General features: G+C 38.4%; 1 protein-coding gene and 1 long non-coding RNA gene across 2 annotated transcripts in view; one reads left to right on the top strand and one right to left on the bottom strand.

Annotated features, from left to right (window-relative positions):
* Positions 1 to 20,948, bottom strand: part of LOC134226489 (serine/threonine-protein phosphatase alpha-2 isoform) — a 111,209-nt gene extending 90,261 nt beyond the window's left edge. Inside the window, exon 1 of the mRNA XM_062707300.1 lies at positions 20,616 to 20,948. Within this exon, the coding sequence (XP_062563284.1) occupies positions 20,616 to 20,670 (55 nt within the window). The 5' untranslated portion in view covers positions 20,671 to 20,948. The remainder of the gene's footprint in view (positions 1 to 20,615) is intronic.
* Positions 20,949 to 22,470: 1,522 nt separating this feature from the next.
* LOC134224080 (uncharacterized) lies at positions 22,471 to 23,345 on the top strand. The gene is made up of 3 exons (XR_009982839.1): positions 22,471 to 22,737; positions 22,795 to 23,046; positions 23,115 to 23,345. It is a non-coding gene; the product is annotated as an uncharacterized LOC134224080 (long non-coding RNA).
* Positions 23,346 to 26,226: the final 2,881 nt, after the last annotated feature.

Genomic DNA, 26,226 nt, shown 5'->3' with positions numbered 1-26,226 from the left:
TGCTAATGATCTTTAGCGCTCCACCATTTGAATACTTGATGTCAGGACTTAAATTACTTCTACTATATAAGCCATTTGACAATTTTCATAATTCTCAGTGTTATATGGGAACGAGAAATTTATTCTTAGTGCCCAGTATGTCATTATATGGTAATTTGAAGCAACTAGAATAATAGTTTCTTTCTCTTCAAGTCGTTAAAAACAATTAAACTATGCATAATTGATTTGCACAGCTAAAATAATAAAATAAAAGCTACTTGTAAATTAAATTACAGCACCATTCATACTTGTAAATGAAACTACAAGCCAACGCTAATAATTTCTACTTGTATTTTCTTTATGCAACAGTTACTTGTAAATTCCACTAATATTATTAGTGCGGTTTACTTGTAATATTAGTCTTGTAAATTCATACTTGTAGATTCATTATGCAACAGAAAAATACAAGTTACAAGCTACTCTACTAATATTATTAGTACAATTTCGATTATGCTACAGGCCCCTGTATGTGAAAATGCTTTATGACTGAAAATCATGCAAATAATTGATGAATATAGAATTATTTCAACTCACAAAGCTTATAAATCTAAAATAGGTCTAACTGCAAACTTTTAAAAATTGAAAAAAAAAACTAGCGTTGCGTTGGTGGTGCCTTTCTCACATTTAGTTGAGACACCAACCCTCACAAAATTATAAGCATCTGGCAAAAGATATTTTAAAATATCTTTTCATCTGGCGGAAGGATGAACGAGAGAAAGATGATAAACGTCAGATCTCGCGTAACATTTGAAAAGGCCCTACAGCCAAAACGTAAACATTGAGAAAATGTCGTTCGAAAAAAATGCATCACAATTTCTATTCCTATTTCCCAGGTTTATGATATTTTAGGCAGCAAAAACTCCTAAAAGCACATAATCAACACTATCTATCCATCCATAACCTTAATTGCATCGAAAACATACAAATATGTGTCGAAATCGATAAAATAAAATTTTAAGTCTATTTTCATTTTTTTTTCCCGGAATAGGCCTTCTTGATAAGTCATTCTGCATTTGCTTGTCATTCATAGACCCTTTGTTTATGGCATTTTTCGATAGTAAACACGGGATAACGCTTTTCGGGAGGGGAAATTTTCTCTCTCCGAGGTCGGGCCGAAGACGGTTCGGAAAAAATTCTCGTTATCGGCCCGAAGTTGGAGAAGGCTTATGGCCCGTTTACATATGAGCTAGTTCTAGCGGACAATGCACTATCCGACAATACTAGCGCGATATTGGCACAATGTAAACAGGAATTGTCATCTGCTAGTAGTGTTTACATTTTGCTAATATCGCGCTAGTATTGTCGGATAGTGCATTGTCCGCTAGAACTAGCTCATATGTAAACGGGCCATTATCCCAAACAGAAAAACAGATTAATCCACCTAGCAGTGATGATGCCTTTCTCGTGCATTATAAAATATATTAAAAATCACATTAGAAAGATCAAAAAAGCTCTTTGGGGAATAGATCTCATTTTTCGATCATTTTAATATTTTTGCCTTGCCACCATTCAAAAAAATTGTTCTTTGAATTTTCAAGGGGACCTTTGGGGAAAAACAATGATTTTTCAATAATTCCGAAATGCAATGTCCGATCTGGCCAATTTCAAATAGCAAACAATTCCCCGTCGAATGCAACTTGTTGCGAGTAAATCGGATAATTCTAAGTTCTAAAAAGTGTGCCTACAAAATTTGTACACATACACAAAAAAACAGACGTCACCTCAGTTTGTCGAGCTGAGTCGATCGGTATATAACACTATGGGTCTCCGGGCCTTCTATCAAGTTTTTTTAGCAATCATATAGCCTTTCGGTACAACTTTGTTGTACAAGAAAGGAAAAAATGCATATGTTACAAATATGCGATCGTGCGAAAAGTACAATGATTAGCGATAGTAAATACAATGATTAGCGCTACGGCGCGTTTTGAAAAATACATATGGATTAAAATTCGATATGTTTCCAACTTTCCTGATTCCCACGTAGTGTTTTTTCACCAATGTAATATTAAAGTTCAATAATACTAGTTGTATGTCATACATTGATTTTGCATCCCTTTGTGTAATAATTGTACAAGTACATTTGTGAAAATGAAACCATCAATTCACATAAATATAAATGAAAAAGCCGCATAATATGGAAATAAGGAGGTGTATGAAATCACCCATATGCCCAAACTACATCATCATTCCACCCAAACCAACCAAACCACCCAAACCAAAAAGCAGTGGCTAACTGCACGCCTCTTCTTTCCTTCCAAAGCATGAAACAAAATGGCAGCAAACGTAACGAGCGCACGAGAAAGCATGTACGTAGGTATGCGATTTTTATTTCCAACGATGAAACTTTTACAGCTGTGTTGATGCGAGCGGATGAAGTCATCGGCTTCGGGTCTCTAGCGCGTGTGTGTTCGTCCATTAGTTTTCGTGTTCCACATTTGAAGCTTTGGAAAACTTTGCTTGAGAGGTTAGCATCATCAATAAAGCACGAAAGAAGCAACACAAACATTCATGCTGTCAGTTATATACACGGTGCGAAATTCATTCACCGCATGCAGAAATGCTACACCCTTAATTTGTTTTACTCAATATTGTGCGGTTACTTGCTAAGTTTTTTTTTAAACTTTATTAAAGTGTTATTTTAATCTCCAGATTAGGGCATCTTTACTAATGTTACAGTTATAGTTACATTTATTTCCCGAGTTTTACATCTTATAACTGTCAAAGATATAAAACATGAAATGCATCTTCAGTAGCAGTTATAAGCTGCACATGTTTTATACTGGAAAACAAAAAAATAGTCTTCCGAGGCCAATTCAAATGTAAAACTGTTATGATGTCGATAAAATAGTATTTTTGTAGCTGATGACGTCATCTTCTATTGTTTTGAACGAAATAAAACTCGAGAAAATTCTGTTGCAAATTCGTGCGAAAATACAACTGAGCAGTATTACAGTTATAAATTTCCCGACGAAACTGTTCGAATTTTTAAAACTATAACGTCTGTTGAAGATGGCATTTTTACAGTTTCAATTTCATTTCCTAACTCCCATACGATTTATAACTCTACTAAAGATGCCCTTAGGGCATCTTTAGTAAGGGCATCTTTAGTAGAGTTATAAATCGTATGGGAGTTAGAAGTTTGAAAATAAATTTATAAATGAAATAAATGTAACTATAACTGTAACATTAGTAAAGATGCCCTAATGTTACAGTTATAGTTATATTTATTTCCCGAGTTTTACATTTTATAACTGTCAAAGATATAGAACAAGAAATGCATCTTCAGTAGCAGGTATAAGCTGCAAATGTTTTATACTGGAAAACAAAAAAATAATCTTCCGAGGCCAATTCAAATGTCAAACTGTTATGATGTCGATGAAATAGTATTTTTTGTTGCTGATGACGTCATCTTCTATTGTTTTGAACGAAATAAAACTCGAGTAAATTCTGTTGTAAATTCGTGCAAAAATACAACTGAGCAGTATTCCAGTTATAAATTTCCCGACGAAACTGTTCGAATTTTTAAAACTATAACGTCTGTTGAAGATGGCATTTTTACAGTTTCAATTTCATTTCCTAACTCCCATACGATTTATAACTCTACTAAAGATGCCCTTATGTTCAACACCGTACTTGCTAAATGGACACGGTCGGTTAAAGTAGCTGTTCCTTAAATAGTTCGTTAAAGTAGTCGCTAGATTATTCGCTGTTGGTTTGAGCGAGACAGAGTATATGTCAAAAAAAAATTAACCAGCAATCTGCGGTGTATTGTTCGAAATGAACGTTTATCAGCAATGGACTTTCTGCTGTACTATAGATCTCGCATAATTTATCAAAAGGACCTAAGTAACATTTTTTTCATGAATTAATTTGAGTACCTCAATCAACAGAACAACATGAAAGCTATGGATTGCAGTATTCAAATTAATTCATGAAAAAAAATATTACTTACGTCCTTTTGAAAAGTTAAGCGAGAATTCATGAAAAAAATTAATTACTTAGGTCCTTTTGAAAAGTTATGCGGAAATGTAATAAAATGCGTAAAGCCAAAATAGAACTTTTGGGAACTTGCAAGTGTTCTGATTGTTTAAGTTGACTTTTGTAAATTTATTGGTCAATATTTAAGAAGTGCAGTTAAAAGAAAAGTGCATACTTAGTTTATTCAAATTTGATTCAGACTATCTTTTGAAAAGGGTCAAACTTGTTTTTACTGATTTTTTCAAATGGATATAATCGAAAAACGACCCTTCCTACAAAAAAGTGTTGTATGGGTGACTATCGCAAAATCAGTCAAACTTTCTAATAAAACTTTTTGAAAAACTCAAAATTGAACCCTACACTAAAAAAAATCGATTTAAAAAATTAAAAGTCGATTTGCAAAAAAAACGCCCTTTTCGATTTGGACGAAATTTTGTCTCAAGATAGGTGATTATGTTCCCTACCAACCGTCCATACATCGCAAGCTGGGCACTTTGAAGGGAAAAAAAATTTTCTAACAAAAACTTTTTCTTGACGGAATTGATTTTCTCAGTGTCTTTAAAAGGTGGATTTAACATACACAGAAAAAATTCCATGGTAACGGTTACTATTTTGTAGACTACGCCACGTTTTCAAAACAACCACACATTTTCAGTTGAATTAACCACGCATTCGGACAAATTCACCACTAATTCAGTTCATTCAACAACATTCCACCAGGACCACAGTTGATTTTTACCGCGCGCATGGTAAAATCAAACGGATTTGTTGTCTGCTGAAAATCGTCGGTGCGTATTCTTAAATTAACACTCGGAATGGTAGTTTCAACCGCAACATTTTTTTGCGTGTATGTATACATAATATACTCATATTAAGTATTCATGTACAGTCAGGCAGAGTACAATGTTTTGGTCGTAACTGGTCGCAACTAGAAATACTAGAATAAGAGATCGGCGAAGACGCCATCCTGGTTCCAATCGAACCGTCAGAAGTGGTTCCATTTCGACTTGTTTACTTTTTGCTTCCATAAGAAGCAAGCAAAAAGTTCAAGTGCTGCCAGTATCATTGTCATGATTTCATGCATTTTCATACGTTGCCATTTCGACAGTTTTTCACTCCGCCGGTCTCTGGTTATAGGGTGGCTAGTCGCAACTAAAGAAGCTAATAATGGAATATAATATTTTTTTTGAAGATATAAACCCCTTCTTAATATTACTCTTAATTTAAAAACAAAATATATTTAGTGACTAAATTAGACAATGTATCATAAAAATAGATTTGCTTGGGGTTCTATAACGATGGCTTTCATTGGTTCAATTTCAGATGAAAATACACTGAAAATAATTCCGACAAGAAAAGTTTTTGTTAGAAAACTTTTTTCCTTAAGTGCCCAGCTTGCGATGTATGGACGGTTGGTAGGGAACATAATCACCTATCTTGAGACAAAATTTCATTTAAATAAAAAGGGCGTTTTTCGCAAATCGACTTTAAAATTTTTAAACTGATTTTTTTCAGTGTAGGGCTCAATTTGGATTGTTTCCGATATTTTCACTAGAAAGTTTGACTGATTTTGCGATGGTCACCCATACAACACTTTTTGTGGGATGCGTCGTTTTTCTATTATATCCATTTGAAAATATTAGCAAAAAAATTTCAGCTCTTTTCAAAGGATAGTCTAGATTAAATTTGGAATCTCATTTTTGTTTTCATTTCGGATCATCTGGTGATTTTTCATTTCTCATTTTTCATTTCTTACTTCTCGCTTAACTTTTCAAAAGGACCTAAGTAACATTTTTTCATGAATTAATTTGAATAGCGCAATCAACATAACACCATGAAAGCTATTGATTGCAGTATTCAAATTAATTCATGAAAAAATGTTATAAATCACTTTGAAAAGTTAAGCGAGACTTCTACTTTTCACTCCTCACTTCGCACTTCTCACGTCTCACTTTTCACTTCTCACTGCTCACATCGGCCCATAGGGAAAGAAATGGCAGAAATGACGCTTAACTTTTAAAAAGAACATATGTCACCTTTTTTCATGAATTAATTTGTGTACTGCAATCAAAAGCTATCATATTGGTCTGTTGATCGCAATATTAAAATTCATTCATGAAAATATGTTCTTAGGTCATTTTAAAAAATAAACGAGAATTTTCAGTGTATACATGAAATCTTAAAATAGGTACTTTTTAACTCATTAATGGGTTTCTATGTTTCTTTGTGAAGTTTTTTCTTCTGTGTAAAGGCTGCCTTACACCTCGGGAAAATTTTCCGCCGGATTTTTAACCCCGTGTATTTTAAATGGTGCCGGGATTTTGATTTTCCGTGCCTAAATCCCGAAAACATCGCATATGTAAAATAGCATGGGGAAAAATTCCGCGAACCAAATTCCTGAGGTGTGAGGCTACCTTAAGCTGTGTATTCTATGCTGTCAGTGTGCCGGTTTCGAATAAATTGTGTCTTGGGAGAACATAACCTAGAAAATCGATAGCTTATTTGTTATGAAATAATGATGTATCATAACTCTTTGAATATTTACTATTTTTTGAGAAGTGCCATCATTATGAAACTCAATAATGAACAAGAAGAAAACATTCCCCATCGAATGCAACTCGTTGTAGCAAAATCGATTCAGGTTTAGTACTAGAAAAATTGGCTAATGTTTCAATGTGCACACACATACGCACACACACACACGGACACACACACGGACAGACATACATTTGCTCGGTTTGTCGAGCTGAATCGAATGGTATATAATACTATGGGTCTACAAGCGCTCTATAAAAAGTACGTTTTGGGAGTGAAATGAAAGCCTTTCTGGTACAACTTTGTTGTACGAGAAAGGCAAAAAACGAGTGGCTTGGCCGTTTTGTAGGGTGCACCTAAACATATTTTGAAAATAACACATTGTAGACCCAATCAAAAATTAGTTTTTTATAAGTAATTTAAATGAAGATGCAGAACAGTTTTATACTATTAGTAGCTATTAGAGGATGCTATCGAAGGGTGTTAAAATTGAGTTTGTTTACTTTTCATTGTAGGCCCTAATCAATTGTTAAGCGAGAGATAGCCTTATAGCCTATTCAGATTGGGCTATTTATGACTTTGTTAAGTGAGAGGGTATCCAATTATTACGAGGTGTACAGACTGCAGCAAGATAATATATCTTGACATTTCCATGTTTCCCCATTTGCACGCTAATACAGGGTTGAATTAAAGAAGAGTTTTAAAATTTAATTTGCGAAATCAAGCATTTGTGTGGCGACAATCGAACATTTTTTCTGAACAAAGTTTCTACGAAAAAAAAATATGAAAAGGGATTTTCGATGAATATTTGAAGCTCTCATTAAGGATAATGAGCGAAGCTACATTCATTAGTTGGGTGCGCCGTTCTTCGGGGAATCAGACTATTCCCCAATTTATTTTCAAGTTTAAAAAGTATTTTGATTCTGTACTATGATCGAACGGAGATTTGATAGAAAAATTTAGATACTTTTGGGAATTCTCACAAAATAAATAAAAAGGGCGATTGGACCAATTTTCAAGAAATATTATCGAACTAAAATGTATTTCCACCAGTATCTCCATGTATGAAGGGCAACTCAGCAATTTATGTTTTTTCAAAAATGGAAACTGAACCATTGCGTTCTACTCGACAATCAATGATACAGCTTCTAACAAAATCGAATCGTGTGAATGTGATATAATTTAAACTGGATTTTAGATGAATTAATGCATTACCAATCCATGTTTTATTTAAGGTTATTCTACTTTATATATACATCCCATTCAAATCGTACAGTTGTCCCACGTGAAAAATGTTGAAATCCAAAGTATATTAAGCCATTCAAGAAATCATGTTTATTCATCAAATATATTCGTTTTACAACCATTCCTACGTTTTAAATTGTCTTCCGCATTGGCCCTTGAACTTTGAAAATTTATTCGATTTGTTCTATTAAATCTAGGTTTAAGTTAAATACTTCATGTTAATTCTAGAGATTCATGTTGAATAAGTGGAGAATAAATAATTATCATCATTATTTTTCATCATATAAAATGCTTTCCACAAAACCATCACAATCCGAGTTATTCTTCAGCGCTCAGAAGATTTCCATCTAACATCCTTTTAACTCACAGGAATTTAGTCTTTTTCTTGAGCACCAGGGAGTGGAAGTATTGAAAAGCCCTCCTTACAATCCGCCCAGTAACGGACAAGCGGAGAGATTCGTACGGACCACAAAGGAAATACTGAAGAAATTTTTAATTGACAATTATACTAAATCCTTAGATATAAAGGACAAACTGAACCTTTTCCTAATAAATTATAGAAATAGCTGTTTCGGTCAGGAAGGGGTTTTTCCTTCGGAAAAGGTTTTGAGATATAAACCGAAAATGCCGCTAGATTTGATAAATTTTAAAAACAATTATAAAAGTTTTTTAGACAAACCATTGAAACCGAATAACGAAACAGATTTAGTAGAATACAATATTCCAGACAATTTTGACAAGCTAAAGGCAGGGGATAAGTTGTTTAAAAAAAAATTAATGAAAGAGATGTTCCTAGATGGTTAGAAGCAAAATTTGTAAAACGAGTTTCAACTAATGTTTTTCAGATAGCGTTGGGATCACATGTACTTACAGCGCACAAGCATCAGCTTAAGATGTTTGAAGGAAGGAAGGAAAGAGTGAAGATTATGAGCACTGACCAGCTCAAGGCCAGACGACGTTCCATTGATGAGCAAGAAATCTTTCTCGGTTTTCCCAACGAAGAGTCATCGATGAAAAATCACACTGAATTACAAGAAATGGACACAGTTGAGAATTCGAGTCCGGTCACAAATAAAACCGCAGCGGTTCTAACAAACAGAAAAGGAAGATTTATTGAAAGGAGTCCAATAGCGACTCGATCGAAGCAGCGACGTTTAGTTCCGTCAAATGTGATTTAAATTCTTTTATTATATAAAATAGGCATAAAGTGCTATCAGAACATAAATATTTTCAATTCTGCTCCTTGAATGGCTTAATATACTTTGGATTTCAACATTTTTCACGTGGGACAACTGTACGATTTGAATGGGTTTATACATATAATTTATACATATTCATCCAACATCCAGTTTAAATTATATCACATTGACACGATTCGATTTTGTTAGAAGCTGTATCATTGATTGTCGAGTAGAACGCAATGGTTCAGTTTCCATTTTTGAAAAAAAAAATTGCTGAGTTGCCCTTCATACATGGAGATACTGGTGGAAATACATTTTAGTTCGATAATATTTCTTGAAAATTGGTCCAATCCTTTTTTATTTATTTGTGAGAATTCCCAAGCGTATCTAAATTTTTCTATCAAATCTCCGTTCGATCATAGTACAGAATCAAAATATTTTTAAACTTAAACATAAATTGAGGAATAGTCTGATTCCCCGAAGAACGGCACACCAACTAATGAATGTAGCTTCGCTCATTATCCTTAATGAGAGCTTCAAATATTCTTCGAAAATCCCTTTTCATATTTTTTTTATTTTTTTTCGTAGAAACTTTGTTCAGAAAAAAAAATTGGATTGTCGCCACACAAATGCTTGATTTCGCAAATTAAATTTTAAAACTCTCCTTGAATTCAACCCTGTATTAGCGTGCAAATGAGGAAGCATGGAAACGTCAAGATATATTATCTTGCTGCAGTCTGAACACCTCGTAATAATTGGATACCCTCTCACTTAACAAAGTCATAAATAGCCCAATCTGAATAGGCTATAAATCGACAGTGATTAATATTTCTACCCTCTACTAAATAGCATCACTGGAACTTTTTATTATGGGATAATACTAAACTAAGTTACTTTCTCTAGTCTGCCATCATATAGGTATGTTAAAGCTCATGACATGTTTTCAATAGCACTACCCATTGATTCTAGAGAGGGGGCATAGGGGCAGCATAGGGGCAGCAGGGACTATGTCCAAGGGCTTGACGATCCCTCCCCAGGCCATCTGCGAGTTGTGGCGCCTGCCTAGGATGTGGTGGGGTTTGACAGTGGGCCCTGTTAAACCTCTATAAAAAGCTGCATGTATCCGCAAGTAGGCTCCGCCAAAGCGACCGTGTGCCGCTCAAAGCGCACAAGCCCAAGTCCTGGTGTTAGGTGGGACGCTAAACAGCCCTGACACGACGGCCCTCCGACGAGACAGGAGGTTTGCGCAGGCCCAATAAGCCGCCTTTAAAAACAACTATTACGAACGACATAGAAGATAATACGACTCGATACAATCGGCAACGACCTGGGCGACGAATAAAGGATCACGATTGGAAGCTTGGAACATGGAACTGCAAGTCGCTAGGGCTTCGCAGGCTGCGATAGGATAATCTACGATGAATTACATCCCCGCAACTTCGATGTCGTAGCGCTGCAGGAAATCTGCTGGACAGGACAGAAAGTGTGGAAAAGCGGGCATCGAGCGGCTACCTTCTACCAAAGCTGTGGCACCACCAACGAGCTGGGAACCGGCTTCATAGTGCTGGGAAAGATGCGCCAACGCGTGATTGGGTGGCAGCCAATCAACGCAAGGATGTGCAAGCTGAGGATAAAAGGCCGTTTCTTCAACTATAGCATCATCAACGTGCACTGCCCACACGAAGGGAGATCCGACGACGAGAAAGAAGCGTTCTATGCGCAGCTGGAGCAGACATACGATGGATGCCCACTGCGGGACGTCAAAATCGTCATCGGTGACATGAACGCTCAGGTAGGAAGGAGGAAATGTATAGACCGGTCATCGGACCGGATAGTCTGCATACCGTATCGAACGACAACGGCCAACGATGCATAAACTTTGCAGCCTCCCGCGGAATGGTAGTCCGAAGCACTTTCTTCCCCGTAAGAATATCCACAAGGCCACATGGAAATCACCTAATCAAGTAACGGAAAACCAAATCGACCACGTTCTAATCGACGGTAAATTCTTCTCCGACATCACGAACGTACGCACTTACCGCAGTGCGAATATTGAATCCGACCACTACCTCGTCGCAGTATGTCTGCGCTCAAAACTCTCGACGGTGATCAACACGCGTCGGACTCGTCCGCCGCGGCTTAACATTGGGCGGCTACAAGACGGTAGACTAGCCCAAGACTACGCGCAGCAGCTGGAAGTAGCACTCCCAACGAAAGAGCAGTTAAGCGCAGCATCTCTTGAAGATGGCTGGAGAGATATTCGATCCGCCATTGGAAGCACCGCAACCGCTGCACTAGGCACGGTGGCTCCGGATCAGAGAAACGACTGGTATGACGGCGAATTTGAGCAGTTAGTTGAGGAGAAGAATGCAGCATGGGCGAGATTGCTGCAACACCGCACGAGGGCGAACGAGGCACGATACAAACGGGCGCGGGGCAGACAAATCTCGATTTTCCGGAGGAAAAGCGCCAGCAGGAAGATCGAGACCGTGAAGAGACGGAGGAACTGTACCGCGCTAATAACGCACGAAAGTTCTATGAGAAGTTGAACCGTTCACGTAAGGGCCACGTGCCACAGCCCGATATGTGTAAGGACATAAACGGGAACCTTCTTACGAACGAGCGTGAGGTGATCCAAAGGTGGCGGCAGCACTACGAAGAGCACCTGAATGGCGATATGGCAGACAACGGTGGCGGTATGGTAATGAACCTAGGAGCACGCGCGCAGGACATGCGACTTCCGGCTCCGAATCTCCAGGAAATCCAGGAGGAGATCGGCCGGCTGAAAAACAACAACCAACCAACTACCAGGAGAGCTGTTTAAACACGGTGGTGAGGCACTGGCTAGAGCGCTGCACTGGGTGATTACCAAGGTTTGGGAGGATGAGGTTTTGCCGCAGGAGTGGATGGAAGGTGTCGTGTGTCCCATCTACAAAAAGGGCGATAAGCTGGATTGTAGCAACTACCGCGCAATCACATTGCTGAACGCCGCCTACAAGGTACTCTCCCAAATTTTATGCCGTCGACTAACACCAATTGCAAGAGAGTTCGTGGGGCAGTACCAGGCGGGATTTATGGGTGAACGCTCTACCACAGACCAGGTGTTCGCCATACGTCAGGTATTGCAGAAATGCCGCGAATACAACGTGCCCACACATCATCTATTTATCGACTTCAAAGCCGCATATGATACAATCGATCAGGACCAGCTATGGCAGCTAATGCACGAAAACGAATTTCCGGATAAACTGATACGGTTTATCAAGGCGACGATGGATCGGGTGATGTACGTAGTTCGAGTTTCAGGGGCATTCTCGAGTCCCTTCGAAACCCGTAAAGGGTTACGGCAAGGCGATGGTCTTTCGTGTCTGCTATTCAACATCGCTTTGGAGGGAGTAATACGAAGGGCAGGGATTGACACGAGTGGTACGATTTTCACGAAGTCCGTCCAGTTATTTGGTTTCGCCGACGACATTGATATCATGGCACGTAACTTTGAGAGGATGGAGGAAGCCTACATCAGACTGAAAAGCGAAGCTAAACGGATTGGACTAGTCATCAACACGTCGAAGACGAAGTACATGATAAGAAGAGGCTCAAGAGAGGTCAATGTGAGCCACCCACCACGAGTTTCTATCGGTGGTGACGAAATCGAGGTGGTTGAAGAATTCGTGTACTTGGGCTCACTGGTGACCGCCGATAACGATACCAGCAGAGAAATTCGGAGACGCATAGTGGCTGGAAATTGTACGTACTTTGGACTCCGCAAGACGCTTCGATCGAATAGAGTTCGCCGCCGTACCAAACTGACTATCTACAAAACGCTTATAAGACCGGTAGTTCTCTACGGACACGAGACCTGGACGATGCTCGTGGAGGACCAACGCGCACTGGGAGTCTTCGAAAGAAAAGTGTTGCGTACCATCTATAATTGGGTTGCAGATGGCGGACGGTACGTGGAGGAGGCGAATGAACCACGAGTTGCATCAGCTGTTGGGAGAACCATCCATCGTTCACACCGCGAAAATCGGAAGACTGCGGTGGGCCGGGCACATGTAGCCAGAATGTCGAACAGTAATCCGGTAAAAATGGTTCTCGACAACGATCCGACGGGAACAAGAAGGCGAGGTGCACAGCGGGCAAGGTGGATAGATCAGGTGGAGGACGACTTGCGGACCCTCCGCAGACTGCGTGGTTGGCGAAGTGCAGCCTTGAACCGAGCTGAATGGAGAAGTCTTTTATGTGCAGCACAGGCCACTCCGGCCTTAGTCTGATGATAAATAAATAAACCCATTGATTCTTGTTCGGGGGCGATGAGCTTCATACAAATCAAAATCAAACTTTTATATTTGTAATACTTTAAATATTGCACGTTTGGTGTCTTTATGTGGATTGATAACTCGATTTATATTGGAAGAGAAAGGAAAATGACAGATTGACAACAGCTGGCAGTCGGATGACATTTGGCATGACAGATAGGTTTGACGGTAAAAGTTTTGCGGCAAATTACCGCTTGTCGTGTGCATTCCCAGCCTGATTCAACGCCGAGTAACGCTGCGTCAACGCAGCTTAAAAAACCGCTACGTGGACATCGGCCCTAAGGGAGAATTGTAGTATCCTGTATTTCACATTACTCTAATTAATGTACTAAAAATTATAAATCTAAAAAAGATCAAACCCTCTTCTGAGTGTATTACATACGTGTTACCTAGGGATCCTACATTCAGAGATATGCGGAAGCGGCCATCTTGAGCCAATCGAGCATTGAGAACTGTCAAAATCTGAGCCAAATAAACATCGTTATTGTTGCAGATCGAAAGGTATTGCGATTTTGGTGAAATAGATTTCATGAAAAGTTTTATTGAATAAACAATTATTTTTGCTTTCGTAAGTGAAAGTAGTCTAGTTGATGCCTTATATTGTGTTCATTCGTATTGCTCTTTAATGTTAGCGAAAATGCACTGCTAGAGGATAGACAAAATAATCAAAAAGTGTCATCGAATGTAAAGTCATGTGCAAGCCTAAACATTTTTCACTGCGGCAAGTGCTGGCAGCGTTTGTTTACAAAAGTAACAGCGTTGCTAAATCGTCTGGAAAAGTATTCGCACATCTCTTAATATAGGATCCCTAGTGTTACCAACACACATGTCTTAGGGCCAATTTTTTCACCTCCGCTTAACTTTTAAGCGGTGCTTACCCATACGCTTAAACTTGGTTTAAGCACTAAGCGGAGGTGAAGAAATCGACCCTTATAGTCGTAACCATAATCGGAGAAATATATGATCAGTCGAATGTGGTGAGAACGAACGTTAAGCTAAACCAGTTATAATTCCCTAGATCTTATAAACCGAAAATTCTTATACAGTCAAACCTCCATGAGTCGATATTGAAGGGACCATCGACTCATGGAAATATCGAGAAGTGGAATAGAATATCCTTGGGAAGCTGTTTGAAGGGACCATCAGAGTAGCCCAGAAAATATTTTTTAATATGGCATAATTTGCTTCCATGAGTCGATATCGAGTCATGGAACATCGACTCATGGAGGTTTGACTGTACTATTATTTATTACAAGTCAACATTCTAATTACCAAGGTAGTGTCCTCAACATATTAGTATGTATATAGATATAGATTTCACAAATATGAATCATTTTATGCGTAAATGGTACCCGTTACTTCTTGTCAAAAATGCTTACAGAATCTTCCACAGATACACAGAAGTCATTCATAATAAAAAACAGGCGGTGAAATTTATTTCATTTATGTTTGTGGTATTATTTACGGGAATAAAAAAAATTACTAAAATTTTCTATTTTTTTTGGGTGACAAAATCGGGTCATCACTGTAGTATCAACAACATACCCAGTAACTAGCTTCTAGACTCTTTCTCTCTCCATTCCGCTAAATTTTAAAGCGGTGCACACTCATACAGTTAAACCCGGTTTAAGGTCGAATCAATGGTGAAGAAACTGATCTTAATACATAAAAGCACTACGTTTCTTGACCTGACTAACTAAAAGTTATGTACTACAGGATAACGTATTATTCAATAAATAATGTAATTTGTTTTCCACATTGATTTAATGGCGAGCGAGGATACAAGGTCGGAACAAATATTAATTGCTACTTCCGTCCTATTGATCTTTGGATAATGAAGGTGTTGGGAAATAATAAATTAATTGGTAAAATAACAAAACTCATCAGTTTTCTTGAAGAATATTTATACATAAACATGAATTTTTGTCTGTCTGAACCTTATAGACTCCAAAACTACTGACCCAAGCGGCGTGAAAAGTTGTATGCAGAGGTTTTTGGGACCGGGGAAGGTTCTTAAGATGGTTTGAGACACTCCCCCCCTTTGAAAAATTAAACACCAATTTCTTCATAACTCGCGAATTATTCAATCAAATGGAACCAAATCTGGCATGTGGAAGTTTTGGAAGCCAATAAATGTTTCTGTGGTGGTTCGAGACCCTTCCCTCTTCAGAAAAGGGAGCTTCCATACAAATGAAACAGAAATTGCTTCATAAATCGAGAGCTAATCAAGCAAACCGAACCAAATTTGGTGTGTGGAGGTACCGTGCACGCACCCAACTTTGCGCAACTCCTAACTTTGCACATTTTGCGGTTATTTTTGTAATATAATGCGTTTAAATTGAATTTCGAAATATAATTATAACTTGTCAGCACAATATACATGTTATCATAGCAGTGCATGCGTTTTTTTCGCTGTTAAATGACACATTTTTTATTTTAATAGTCGAAACTTGTACTGAAAACAGTGAAAATGACCAAAATGGCGTAAGAACACACAAATGACAAGTGACGGTCTACCCGAAAAACTGTATTTTTTATTAATTTTTACAATCGCTGACAACTGATTACACATGGACCCAATAATTATAATATTGTTGAAGCCATCTCATGAGAATTTGGTTTGTTATTTACATTTTTTGTTAAAATATATGATGCGCAATGTTAGGAACAATTTTTCAATACAGTGTACCTAATTTTGCGCACAACTCGATTTCTTCGTTATTTTCAACATTTATGATATATCTCGTCGGAATAGGGTTTACGTAAAAAATAATTTTTGTTAGCTGTGGCCAATGTACATAAATGAGACTATACATACATTAACAGACGTGAAAACATACTAAGTATGTCGAATCATAAGAAAATAATACTGGGCATTCTCATATTCTCAAATATGCTCAAATATGCCTACAAATGGAATGAACATGAATTGTAATAGTAGTATTAGCTGAAAAACACAAATTTGGATGAAAAATTGTATGATATACGCTTGTTTCGTGTTGGAAATTTTTCAAGTTATGCGCGCAAAGTTAGGCATATAATAAGGGGTCTGCTTTGAAGTTCAATTTACTATTAACTGCGCAAATATGGTGCGTGCACGGTATAAGACAAGAAAATTGCGAATGTTAAAAAAAATCAGACAATAATCAATTTCAGACGAAACAAAATTCGTCGGGTCAGCTAGTTATTCAAAAATTGAAAATAATAATCTTTGCTGTCCAATGTATTTCAATTCCCATTCAAACTTCCTTGACCTAGGTAAGGCTTTGGTCCGTGTCGCGAATTAAAATCAAATTAAACTTAAAAATGACAGTTCAGAAATTATGAAATCCCCCGCTCATAAGAATGGCTGGTGCTAAGGGTGGCCAGACCTACCGATTTCTCGGTAGTCCTACCGATTTTTGACTCACCTACCGATTCACAGACGAAAGATCGAAAACTACAGATTTCTCAAAATTCCTACCGAGAACTACCGATTTTTAACTCGCCAACCAAAGGCACGGTAAACAAAGTAATCTTTCTCATAAACGGTTCTAATAATTTCAGTTAATTTCCAAGCAATTATCAGAATATTTCAATCTCCAGTTGTCGCATTTACCTTAATTTTGTTTAATCAGTTATAATGACATTTTGCATCTAAGCCATAGTCTAATCAACTGGATTGGCATTAAAGACTGGATCAGAGTATTCCATATGTAATTATGTCTTTCATATCACTTGCGATATAACTGAATCTTTGAATAAGATGAATTGAGGAACCTACTACAGAGTGGTCAGGGCAACTGATCGTCCTGAATATGCTTTCTGAAGCATCTTCATGAAAAATCTTGAAGTTTGATACCCATATTGATAGGGTTCTGAACGTTTTTCAAATTGGCCACTTCCCCGAGGCACCTGGAACCTACCACAGAGCGGTCAGAGCAACTGATCGTCCTGAATATGCTTCCTGAAGTATCTCCATGAAAAATCTTGAAGTTTGATACCCATATTGATAGGGTTCTGAACGTTTTTCAAATTGGCCACTTCCCCCGGGGCACCTGAAACCTACCACAGAGCGGTCCGGACAACTAATCGTCCTGAATATACTTCCTGAAACATCTCCATGAAAAATCTTGAAGTTTGATACCCATATTGTTAGGGTTCTGAACGTTTTTCAAATTGGCCACTTCCCCCGGGGCACCTGGAACCTACTACAGAGTGGTCAGAGCAACTGATCATCCTGAATATGCTTCCTGAAGCATCTTCATGAAAACTCTTGAAGTTTGATACCCATATTGATAGGGTTCTGAACGTTTTTCAAATTGGCCACTTCCCCCGGGGCATCTGGAACCTACTACAGAGTGGTCAGGGCAACTGATCGTCCTGCATATGCTTCCTGAAGCATCTCCATGAAAAATCTTGAAGTTTGATACCAATATTGATATGGTACCGGATAATACATACGTGATTGGAAGGATATACATAATTGACCATAGTATCCGGAACCAGGTTTACTGAAATGGCCATATCTCGGATGTTTTTCAACGGATCTTAGCACAACAGCCCGCATTCAATTTTCAATAAGATCTAGTTTCTAGGAATATAGTGTTTTATCGATGTAACTTCAAACCACACAAAAATACGAGCGGCAGAAAAAATGTGTTTTTGACATGGCCTCCGAAAATCCGGAACATCTCCGGTGTCCGATGGCCAGTATTCGTGATCGTGCATGTTCTTAACTCTTGACTAAATTTGCCGTCGAATGCTTCTGGTTTTGTCCAATTTCATCAATTTTTCAAAAAGTTATAAGTATTTGAATTTGGGCCAAATTTTGCCTATCTCAATCATTTTGCCTAACCCCTGCACGGAAGAAAAAAAGTACCCAAAATTGAGTATTTTTAAACTGACTTTTGGGTTATTTTTTCTCTTCTCTTCCATCCACTCTTTCTTTTGGTGTCAAAAACAAAAGAGCCAAACAATCCAACGACGCCAGTTCAATATGGGAAGCCAATTTTGAGTTTTATTACCTGAGGTCGAAATTGAGTGAATTAAACTTACATTTGGGTAAATAAATTTTCCGTTGGGTACTTTGTTAACATGGGAGTAAAGGCAAACTACTTCGACCCTACTTACTCAATTTTGGCTTCCCGTACGGATGTTCGAGGTTGGGTGAATTAAACTCACTATTGGGTAGTTTATTTCTTCCGTGTGTATTTTAATATTATGGATAGAATAGCCGACGGCTTTACATTAACAGAAACGGAATAGTTTAGTTAGCATATTTAATATTGCCTTTTACATGGGTCTCCTTGAAAAAAACCGTCGAGTCTACAAATCCAATAGTGCTACGTGGCTAGATTTGAAGAATGGTCCGGTCTGAAGTCCGTCAATATCTTTGGAAATACTTAGAGTTACCAGAGTAGTAATTCAGATTCTTCTACGAAACAGATTTTGAATCTGAGAAACAAACGTTTTCTCAGAAGGCTATTTTGGATTCATCTTTATATCAGTTTAGATTCATATACTTGAAACTGTCATATTGTTTAGTTTTATTTTCTGCGGATTCGAGCCTCAAATAAATCGGACGATATTTTTTTTTGCAAGTGCATTGGTGTATGGCAAACAGACCAATCCGCTTTACAAATCGTCGGGGTTCTGCCAATGACAATTTTCCTATTTTTTTACCCAACTTGTAGCAGATTCAATTGATCACAAATCTCATCGGACATCGCTCAACGCCATTACTGAGGATGTCATACAAAAAATATACGTTTGAATTAACATGGAATCATTTCCGTTTTCCAAAACAAAATATCACAATTTAATCGAAAAGCCGCTTAGTAAGATTTGGCCGAACCCCGACTAAATGTGCAACTTTTCTTGACAGCAGCATTGGCAATAATTATATTGAAATAGATTTTAAATATAAAAAGAACACTGCTGGGCAAACTATGCAATTTCTAGACCAACATTTGAAAAGAACGTAACAGCCAAAATTTATTTCTTCTGATTCTTTGTCTATATTTTAAAAGAGGTTATATGAAATGAGGCCAAGTGCGCCTTAATTATGTCATTTCTTATGATTTGATAAGAAAATTATTTTGAGCTTTTTAGTGGAATGTTTTCACCTGTCATAAGACGAGTTTATACAATCCCATTGAATTCCACCACTTAATTGTATCTTGACAGATACGTATTTCGACCTCAACAGTAAGGCCGTCTTCAGTGTCTCGTACTTGACTCGACTTGATACTTTTGATACTTTGATTTGATACTTTTTCCGGCCTACCGATAACTACCGATTTTTCTACAGTCAAGCTACCGATTTATCAAATTATAATCTGGCCACTCTGCTGGTGCTACCCAGCAAGAACAACAAAACATCTATCAAAAAAGGTCTTGGTAGGCTATCGTAACAAATAAATATACTTATAAATGTAAAGTTTCATACAATTTCCTTGACCCGATAAAAATGTACACTGGTTCTCGTTAAAGACACTATATACTATACTATATAGTGTCTTTAGTTCTCGTAAGAATAATGAATACAATTACAATTACCAACTACTAGGAAATTTCTCCTCATAAAAGCAAATTTGACCACCAAATTTCGATGGATAAGATTTATTCAATAGTGCAGTGCAAAATTAGTTTAGGTCGGTATGCAATATGTATTACAGTGAAATTACAGTAAAAACTTCAGTCAGTATAGGAAATTTGAGAATGGATGTGAATATAAAACGACCTTCACAGCCTTGTCCGCCAAAATGTCAATCTTTCGTCGTGTGTTCTATAGACGAATCCAAGTAAAAATAAGAAGAAGACACACGATGGTGTTAACTTTGACAGATCCTACAGCACAGCATAGGGAGATCATTTTAAAATGCTTATAATAAATTCTAGACAAATTGTAATTAAAATCTGATTGATCTACGGTACGGAAAAAGTTCTGAATTACGTATCTGGAAGCTTATCTCAATTTTTTAATATTTTCCAAAAATGTATCTATCATACAATTCGGAACTTTTCCGTTCATACATCAATCAATTTTAATTACATTTGTCTAGAATTTATTATAAGCATTTTAAAATGATCTCCCTATGCTGTGCTGTAGGATCTGTCAAAGTTAACACCGTCGTGTCTTCTTCTTATTTTTACTTGGATTCGTCTATAAGTCTCTTGCTAGGCTGTTTTTATTAGCCAGTCAAGAAAGTATTTAATTAGACAGGATATATTAATGTGCATCGAATATTTAACTTTCATGAAACTATTCTTAAATAAAACCAGCAGTGAAGTAAAGCCTCTACATTTAAATAGCAAAAAAAATCAAATATTTTACCTTCCAATAGCATAGCAATCAGATGATCGATGTTTAATGCGTCTGGCTCCGACATTTTGTAAAATCGAATTTTTCACTGCTTAATTCCTTTACACACTGCTCTTCTTCCGTTATTTCCTCTTCATTCACAAATTCTTTTCGTATTTAGAACTCTCGGCAAAATCGTCATTCGGCTAAATGTCGCACCAAGAAATAGAACATTAACGACACTCGAGGACAGAGATTGACACGATAAATTGAATCGGAAACAATTTTTCAAAATTTTCACCGAAGAGAACAGCCACCACCAACATGAATTTTTCTTTGAGCAGCCTGAAAAATTGCGACAAAGACAGCAGCGTTCCCAGTTCTGACAAGAATTGTACTTGCAAAAGGGCAAACCCACACGAAAAAAATTGCTTTTTCGCATTGTGCACGGTTAGAAAAAAGTACCTAATTTTAGGTACTTTTTTTCTCTTGCTTCTCCCTCCCTCTTCCCTTTGTTGTCATAAAATGAAGAGTAAAACCACTCAACAAAGGGCATTAAAGTGTGGGAACCCAACGTTGGGTAATCTCATTTTTCAAAAGCTGAGTGAAATTTACCTAGCTTTTGGTTAGTTTCTATTTAAAATTAAGTATATTTTACTTAATATTAGGTGAATTTCACTTAATTTCAAGAAAATATTACTTAATTTTGGGTTCCCACACTGAACCCCCGATTTGAGTGAAAAGTACCTAATATTAGATGCTTTTTTCTATAGATAGTAGTAGGGATCCTATATTAAGAGATGTGCGAATACTTTTCCAGACGGTTTAGCAACGCTGTTACTTTCGTAAACAAACGCTGCCAGAACTTGCCGTGGCGCAAAATGTTGGAGCTCCAACATGACTTTGCGTATAATAGCATTTTCAGATTTCGTTATTCAACGTCCAACAGTGCATTATCACTAAAATAGAAGTGCAATACAAATGAACAAAGTACCATGCATAAACTGGACTACTTCAACCTGCCAATGTAAAACATATTCTTTATTCGACAAAACTTTTCGTAAAATCTTTTTTATTACAATCGCATTACCTTTCAATCCGCAACAATAACAATGTTCATTTGGCTCAGATTCTGACAGCTCTCAATGCTCGATTGGCTCAAGATGGCCGCTTTCGCATATCTCTGAATGTAGGATCCCTAGATAGTAGAATCTATAGATTATAGATAGTAGAATCTATAGATGAGCGAAAGCATGGCTGAGTCGATTTTTTTGCCCGTGCACACGCGCATATGACGTCACAGCCCTTAACGTTTCCATTGAAATCGTGACGTCATGCTCGTTTGGAGACACGTTTGACAGTTCGTTTGGAGACAGTGGATTTATCTTCGCTCATCTATATATTCCACTATCTATACTATAGATGAGCGAAAGCATGGCTGAGTCGATTTTTTTGCCCGTGCACACGCGCATATGACGTCACAGCCCTTAACGTTTCCATTGAAATCGTGACGTCATGCTCGTTTGGAGACACGTTTGACAGTTCGTTTGGAGACAGTGGATTTATCTTCGCTCTTCGCTATATTCCACTATCTATACTTTTTTCTAACCGTGTGCACTGTGAATCCGACTACTACCTATCACGCTTAGTTCAGTTCACCCAAACATGGGTGAACAGTACCCATAATCTCGAAAAAGTGCACATACCTATAAGCAATAGAGTCCATTATAGTCACTGTACACATACCTATATTTATGGGTGAAGTTCCATTTACCCATATTTGAGTAGAAGTAGGTATACCTCACTCACACACCCGTTTCAAATCACTCAGAGACTTACACTGAAAATAAGAGTGCAGTAGATTTAACCATGGTCGTGTAGTAAAAATAACAATTCAATCAATTGTCAAAATAAATCCATAAAATTTTAACAATAACAACATTGTTTTTAAAATGACTATTCTACCATGGTCTTTTTACCGTGCACATGGTACAAATAACAATAGCTTCATATTTTCATTCGGTTTGTTCAATTTTCATCGAAACACGTCACTTGTCCGCTTGTCCGTTTTGCTAATCAAACTTCTGTTTTTATTTGTGGAAATTACTGTCGGCGGATTACTTCTGGATGCAGTGATAGTTGATGCACGTTGATGGTTTGTATTCCCATGTTTTAAGAAAAATATATATTCATTTATTTCCTTTTTTTTTAGCCCGTGATGAAATCCCGGAGATCCGAGACACTGGATTTATTAGATCGACAATTCGTGTTTGTTCCGTGATTAAACGAGATCCTGCGATTTGCAATTCGTTCATTTGCGCCTCTAATCCGTCAGTACAAGTTTCTTCACGAGCACCCCAATATCCTCTTCTTTCTACATCAGCTGCTCTGAGCGTTCCTGAGGAAATTTTCAAACGGAAGGAAAATGGAAAGATTCTCAGAGAAATTTCCACCAGAGCAACCAGTAATAACCTCGTTATATGATCTGATCGTCAATACAATCAATCATTTCTTTTCTTCTATAGTATACAGGAAGTGTACTTCAATTCACGCAACGCAGCGATAAACAAAAATCATCTAACCGGAATGCTCTATAATCGTTCCCTCAACCGGTACAAAAAGCATCAGCTGCTTACCAAACAGGATCATAAAGATACCGCTGATTACTGGAAAATATTTGAGTTTTGACCCTGACAAGGAAAGGTTATAATTCAAGACAAAATTTTCAAAACGACTTATCTGCTTTTGTAAACAAAGATTCAAACGGCGATTTGACGAATCTGATAGCTCTCCCACGCAAACTAACACCATCAACAGGTGGCGGAAGCCTTCATCTACCTATTGGTGGTGTTGGTTTACGTGGGAGCTTATCAGTCAAATCAAAAACAATATCGTTAACAATAACGCTGATGTTGCTTAAAGAAGAAGAAACAGAAAGATGATAATCGCAAAAATCTCTACGGGTATGCTTTCCCGATGAAGTTTTTAAAAGTGTTCTCAAAAATTCTAAAAGCAATTAATTAAAAACAGTAAGCAGTACGGGGTTGGACTTTTGGACTTTGATGGAGTCGATGCACCTCCAAATACAGTATGTAGATTGGTCAAGTCACTTTACGGGTTAAAGCAGTCTCCAAGGTGTTGGAACGAGAAGTTCAACGAGAAACTGTTAGAACTGGGATTCGAGCGTTCAAAACACGATTATTGTTTGTATACAAGAAATTTGCGCTGGGAATGAAATTTACATCGTGCTCTATGTGGACGACCTGCTTATTGCCGGAAGGAAGAACACATCAATAATGGCCCATAAGAAGCGGCTGAAGCCAATTTTCGATATGACAGATTGTGGAGAAGCCAACCATTTTCTAGGAGTCAAACTATGTTCCAATAAGGAAGGAAGCAGTATGCGTTTATCTCAAGAAACGAATATCGACAAGCTGTTGGTCCGGTTTGGGATGAATATATGCAATCCGGTCCAAACACCTATGGAAAAAGGTTCAATGTTGCCTGGTATTGGTGATTCTACTAGCGAACCTTATCGTGAACTTCTGGGAACCATAATGTATATCATGCTATGCACCAGACCGGATGTATGTTTTCCTGTAAGCTTCCTTGGACGATTTCAACAGAATCCATCATCTTCCCATTGGCAATGTTTGAAGAGATTAGTTCGTTATTTGAAGGGAACTAAATCAAAATGTCTTGAATTCAAGCGGCACATTGAAGCAGAACCGTTGGTTGGGTTCGCGGATGCCGACTGGGCATTAGATACCATTGACAGGAAATCAGTTAGTGGTTACATATTCAGGTTTTCAGGAACTTGGTTTCATGGTCAAGCAAAAACAAACAACAGTTGCCACTTCCTCTAGCGAAGCCGAATATGTGGCCCTTAGTTCTGCGACATCTGAAGGAATATGGATCGCTGGAATTCTTGAAGATTTAAAATAAAACAAGTACAAGAAGCCTTCGTCATATTTGAAGATAACCAGGGTTGCATAGGAATGTCCCGCAATTTGGAATCGAAGCGATCAAAACACATTGACATAAAACATCATTTTCTACGTGACCATATTGCAAGTGGGCGTTTGAAAATCGAGCATATAGCAACTCAACACCAACTGGCAGATATGTTTACGAAGCCTATGGATCGGAAGCGTCTAGAAGATCTGTGCTACCAACTTGGAATGGCCGATTGAGAGGGGGTATTACCACAGTAGCAATCGCCCAACACTCTCACTGTTTGTTAATGCAGTGACCGATACTTGTTATTTTTCCTAACAATCATTCCGTTTTCCGTTGCACAATGCCAACCTATTAGCACATTATTAATAAAATCTCCATAAGTTTGTTTGTTACTCAACGTGTTTGTGTCTTCACTAGAAGTATCAGTCCCTCAAGACCTATCCACTGAAACGCCTACGTTCTCAGCCGTGAAATATTGTTTTACAAGCTCAGTAGACTGTCGTCGGATGCGCAACCGCAAACGTGCAAGTTACAGCTGGCGTAGTTGATCCCGTTCGGCATCGATCCATATATTGCCCATCCGAGACGGGTTTTCGCTGCTATCGGTTCGCCCACACGACCTTCCCGGATTTGTTGGGTGGCGGTGAGTCGAGTATTCTTCGCTCCGATAAGTATTCCCGGAGCTTTAGCTTCGAAATCCACAATCGGCAGCTTACGCAGGTGTACAAAACGATCAGAAAGCTCCTTGTAGCGTAGCGTCTCACCGGCAAGGCCAGGGATTCAACAGTTCTGACGTCGTCCAGCGGATACCGTTTGCCCCTCAATGCCCGAAATCTCCACCTCCACTTGACGGGAATATTCTTCTTCACGGCTGATGTTGTTCGTCCACGTCAGGCATAGACGCATTTCCTTCCCTTCGACCTCCAGTGCGTCAGCTATTCCCTTCTCCAGCAGCGTGACCGATGAGCCTTCGTCGATGAAAGCTAGCGTTTCGATACTCCGTCCGTTACTGAAGAGTCGTACCGGCAACATGCGAAACATTGGCGGAACTATTGGAATGGTGCGCATTCACTCCTTCAGTTGGATTTCCTCGATGCACCCCAGCGCCTTTTGCGGTGGTGATTTGGTAAGGATCGATGAACGTCCGGAATCGTCATGTAGAAGCGGATGATGACGCATTTGACACCTTGCACGTCGCAGCGTGCCCAAGACCAACAGGGTTTTCTGCCATGTTTACCGAGACAGATCCGACACAGATAGTTGCCGTGAACAGCTTTCCAGCGATCATCCTATCCATCTTCCTGAACACGTCACACTCCTTCACGCGATGATCCGAATTTCCGCAGACTAAGCAGCTTATTGGCGATGCTGATTTCGTAGATTCCACCTTGGTTTTGTCCGGAACCGCTGCACCAGATGGAGTAGCGTGGGCATTGACGAATCCTTTCTGCTTGTCTTCCTTCTTCGGTCGTGTTCCTTTAGATCGAACGAAAGCGTGACTTCGGCAGCTGACGAAACCAAGTTCGCCATATATCGGCTGAATATACGGAGGTCGACCACAGGAAACTGCCGCTTGAAAGTCACCCAGTCTAGCTTCAGATTCGCGGGAAGTTTGTCCACTAACTCTTGGAGCACCATCGGGTTGGAAAGGTGTAGCACTTGACCTGCCGCCTCCAGATGATCA

Source organism: Armigeres subalbatus, chromosome 3 (assembly GCF_024139115.2).
Source record: "Armigeres subalbatus isolate Guangzhou_Male chromosome 3, GZ_Asu_2, whole genome shotgun sequence".
Classification (NCBI taxonomy): Eukaryota; Metazoa; Arthropoda; class Insecta; order Diptera; family Culicidae; genus Armigeres; species Armigeres subalbatus.
This window is presented reverse-complemented; position numbering and strand designations above follow the sequence as displayed.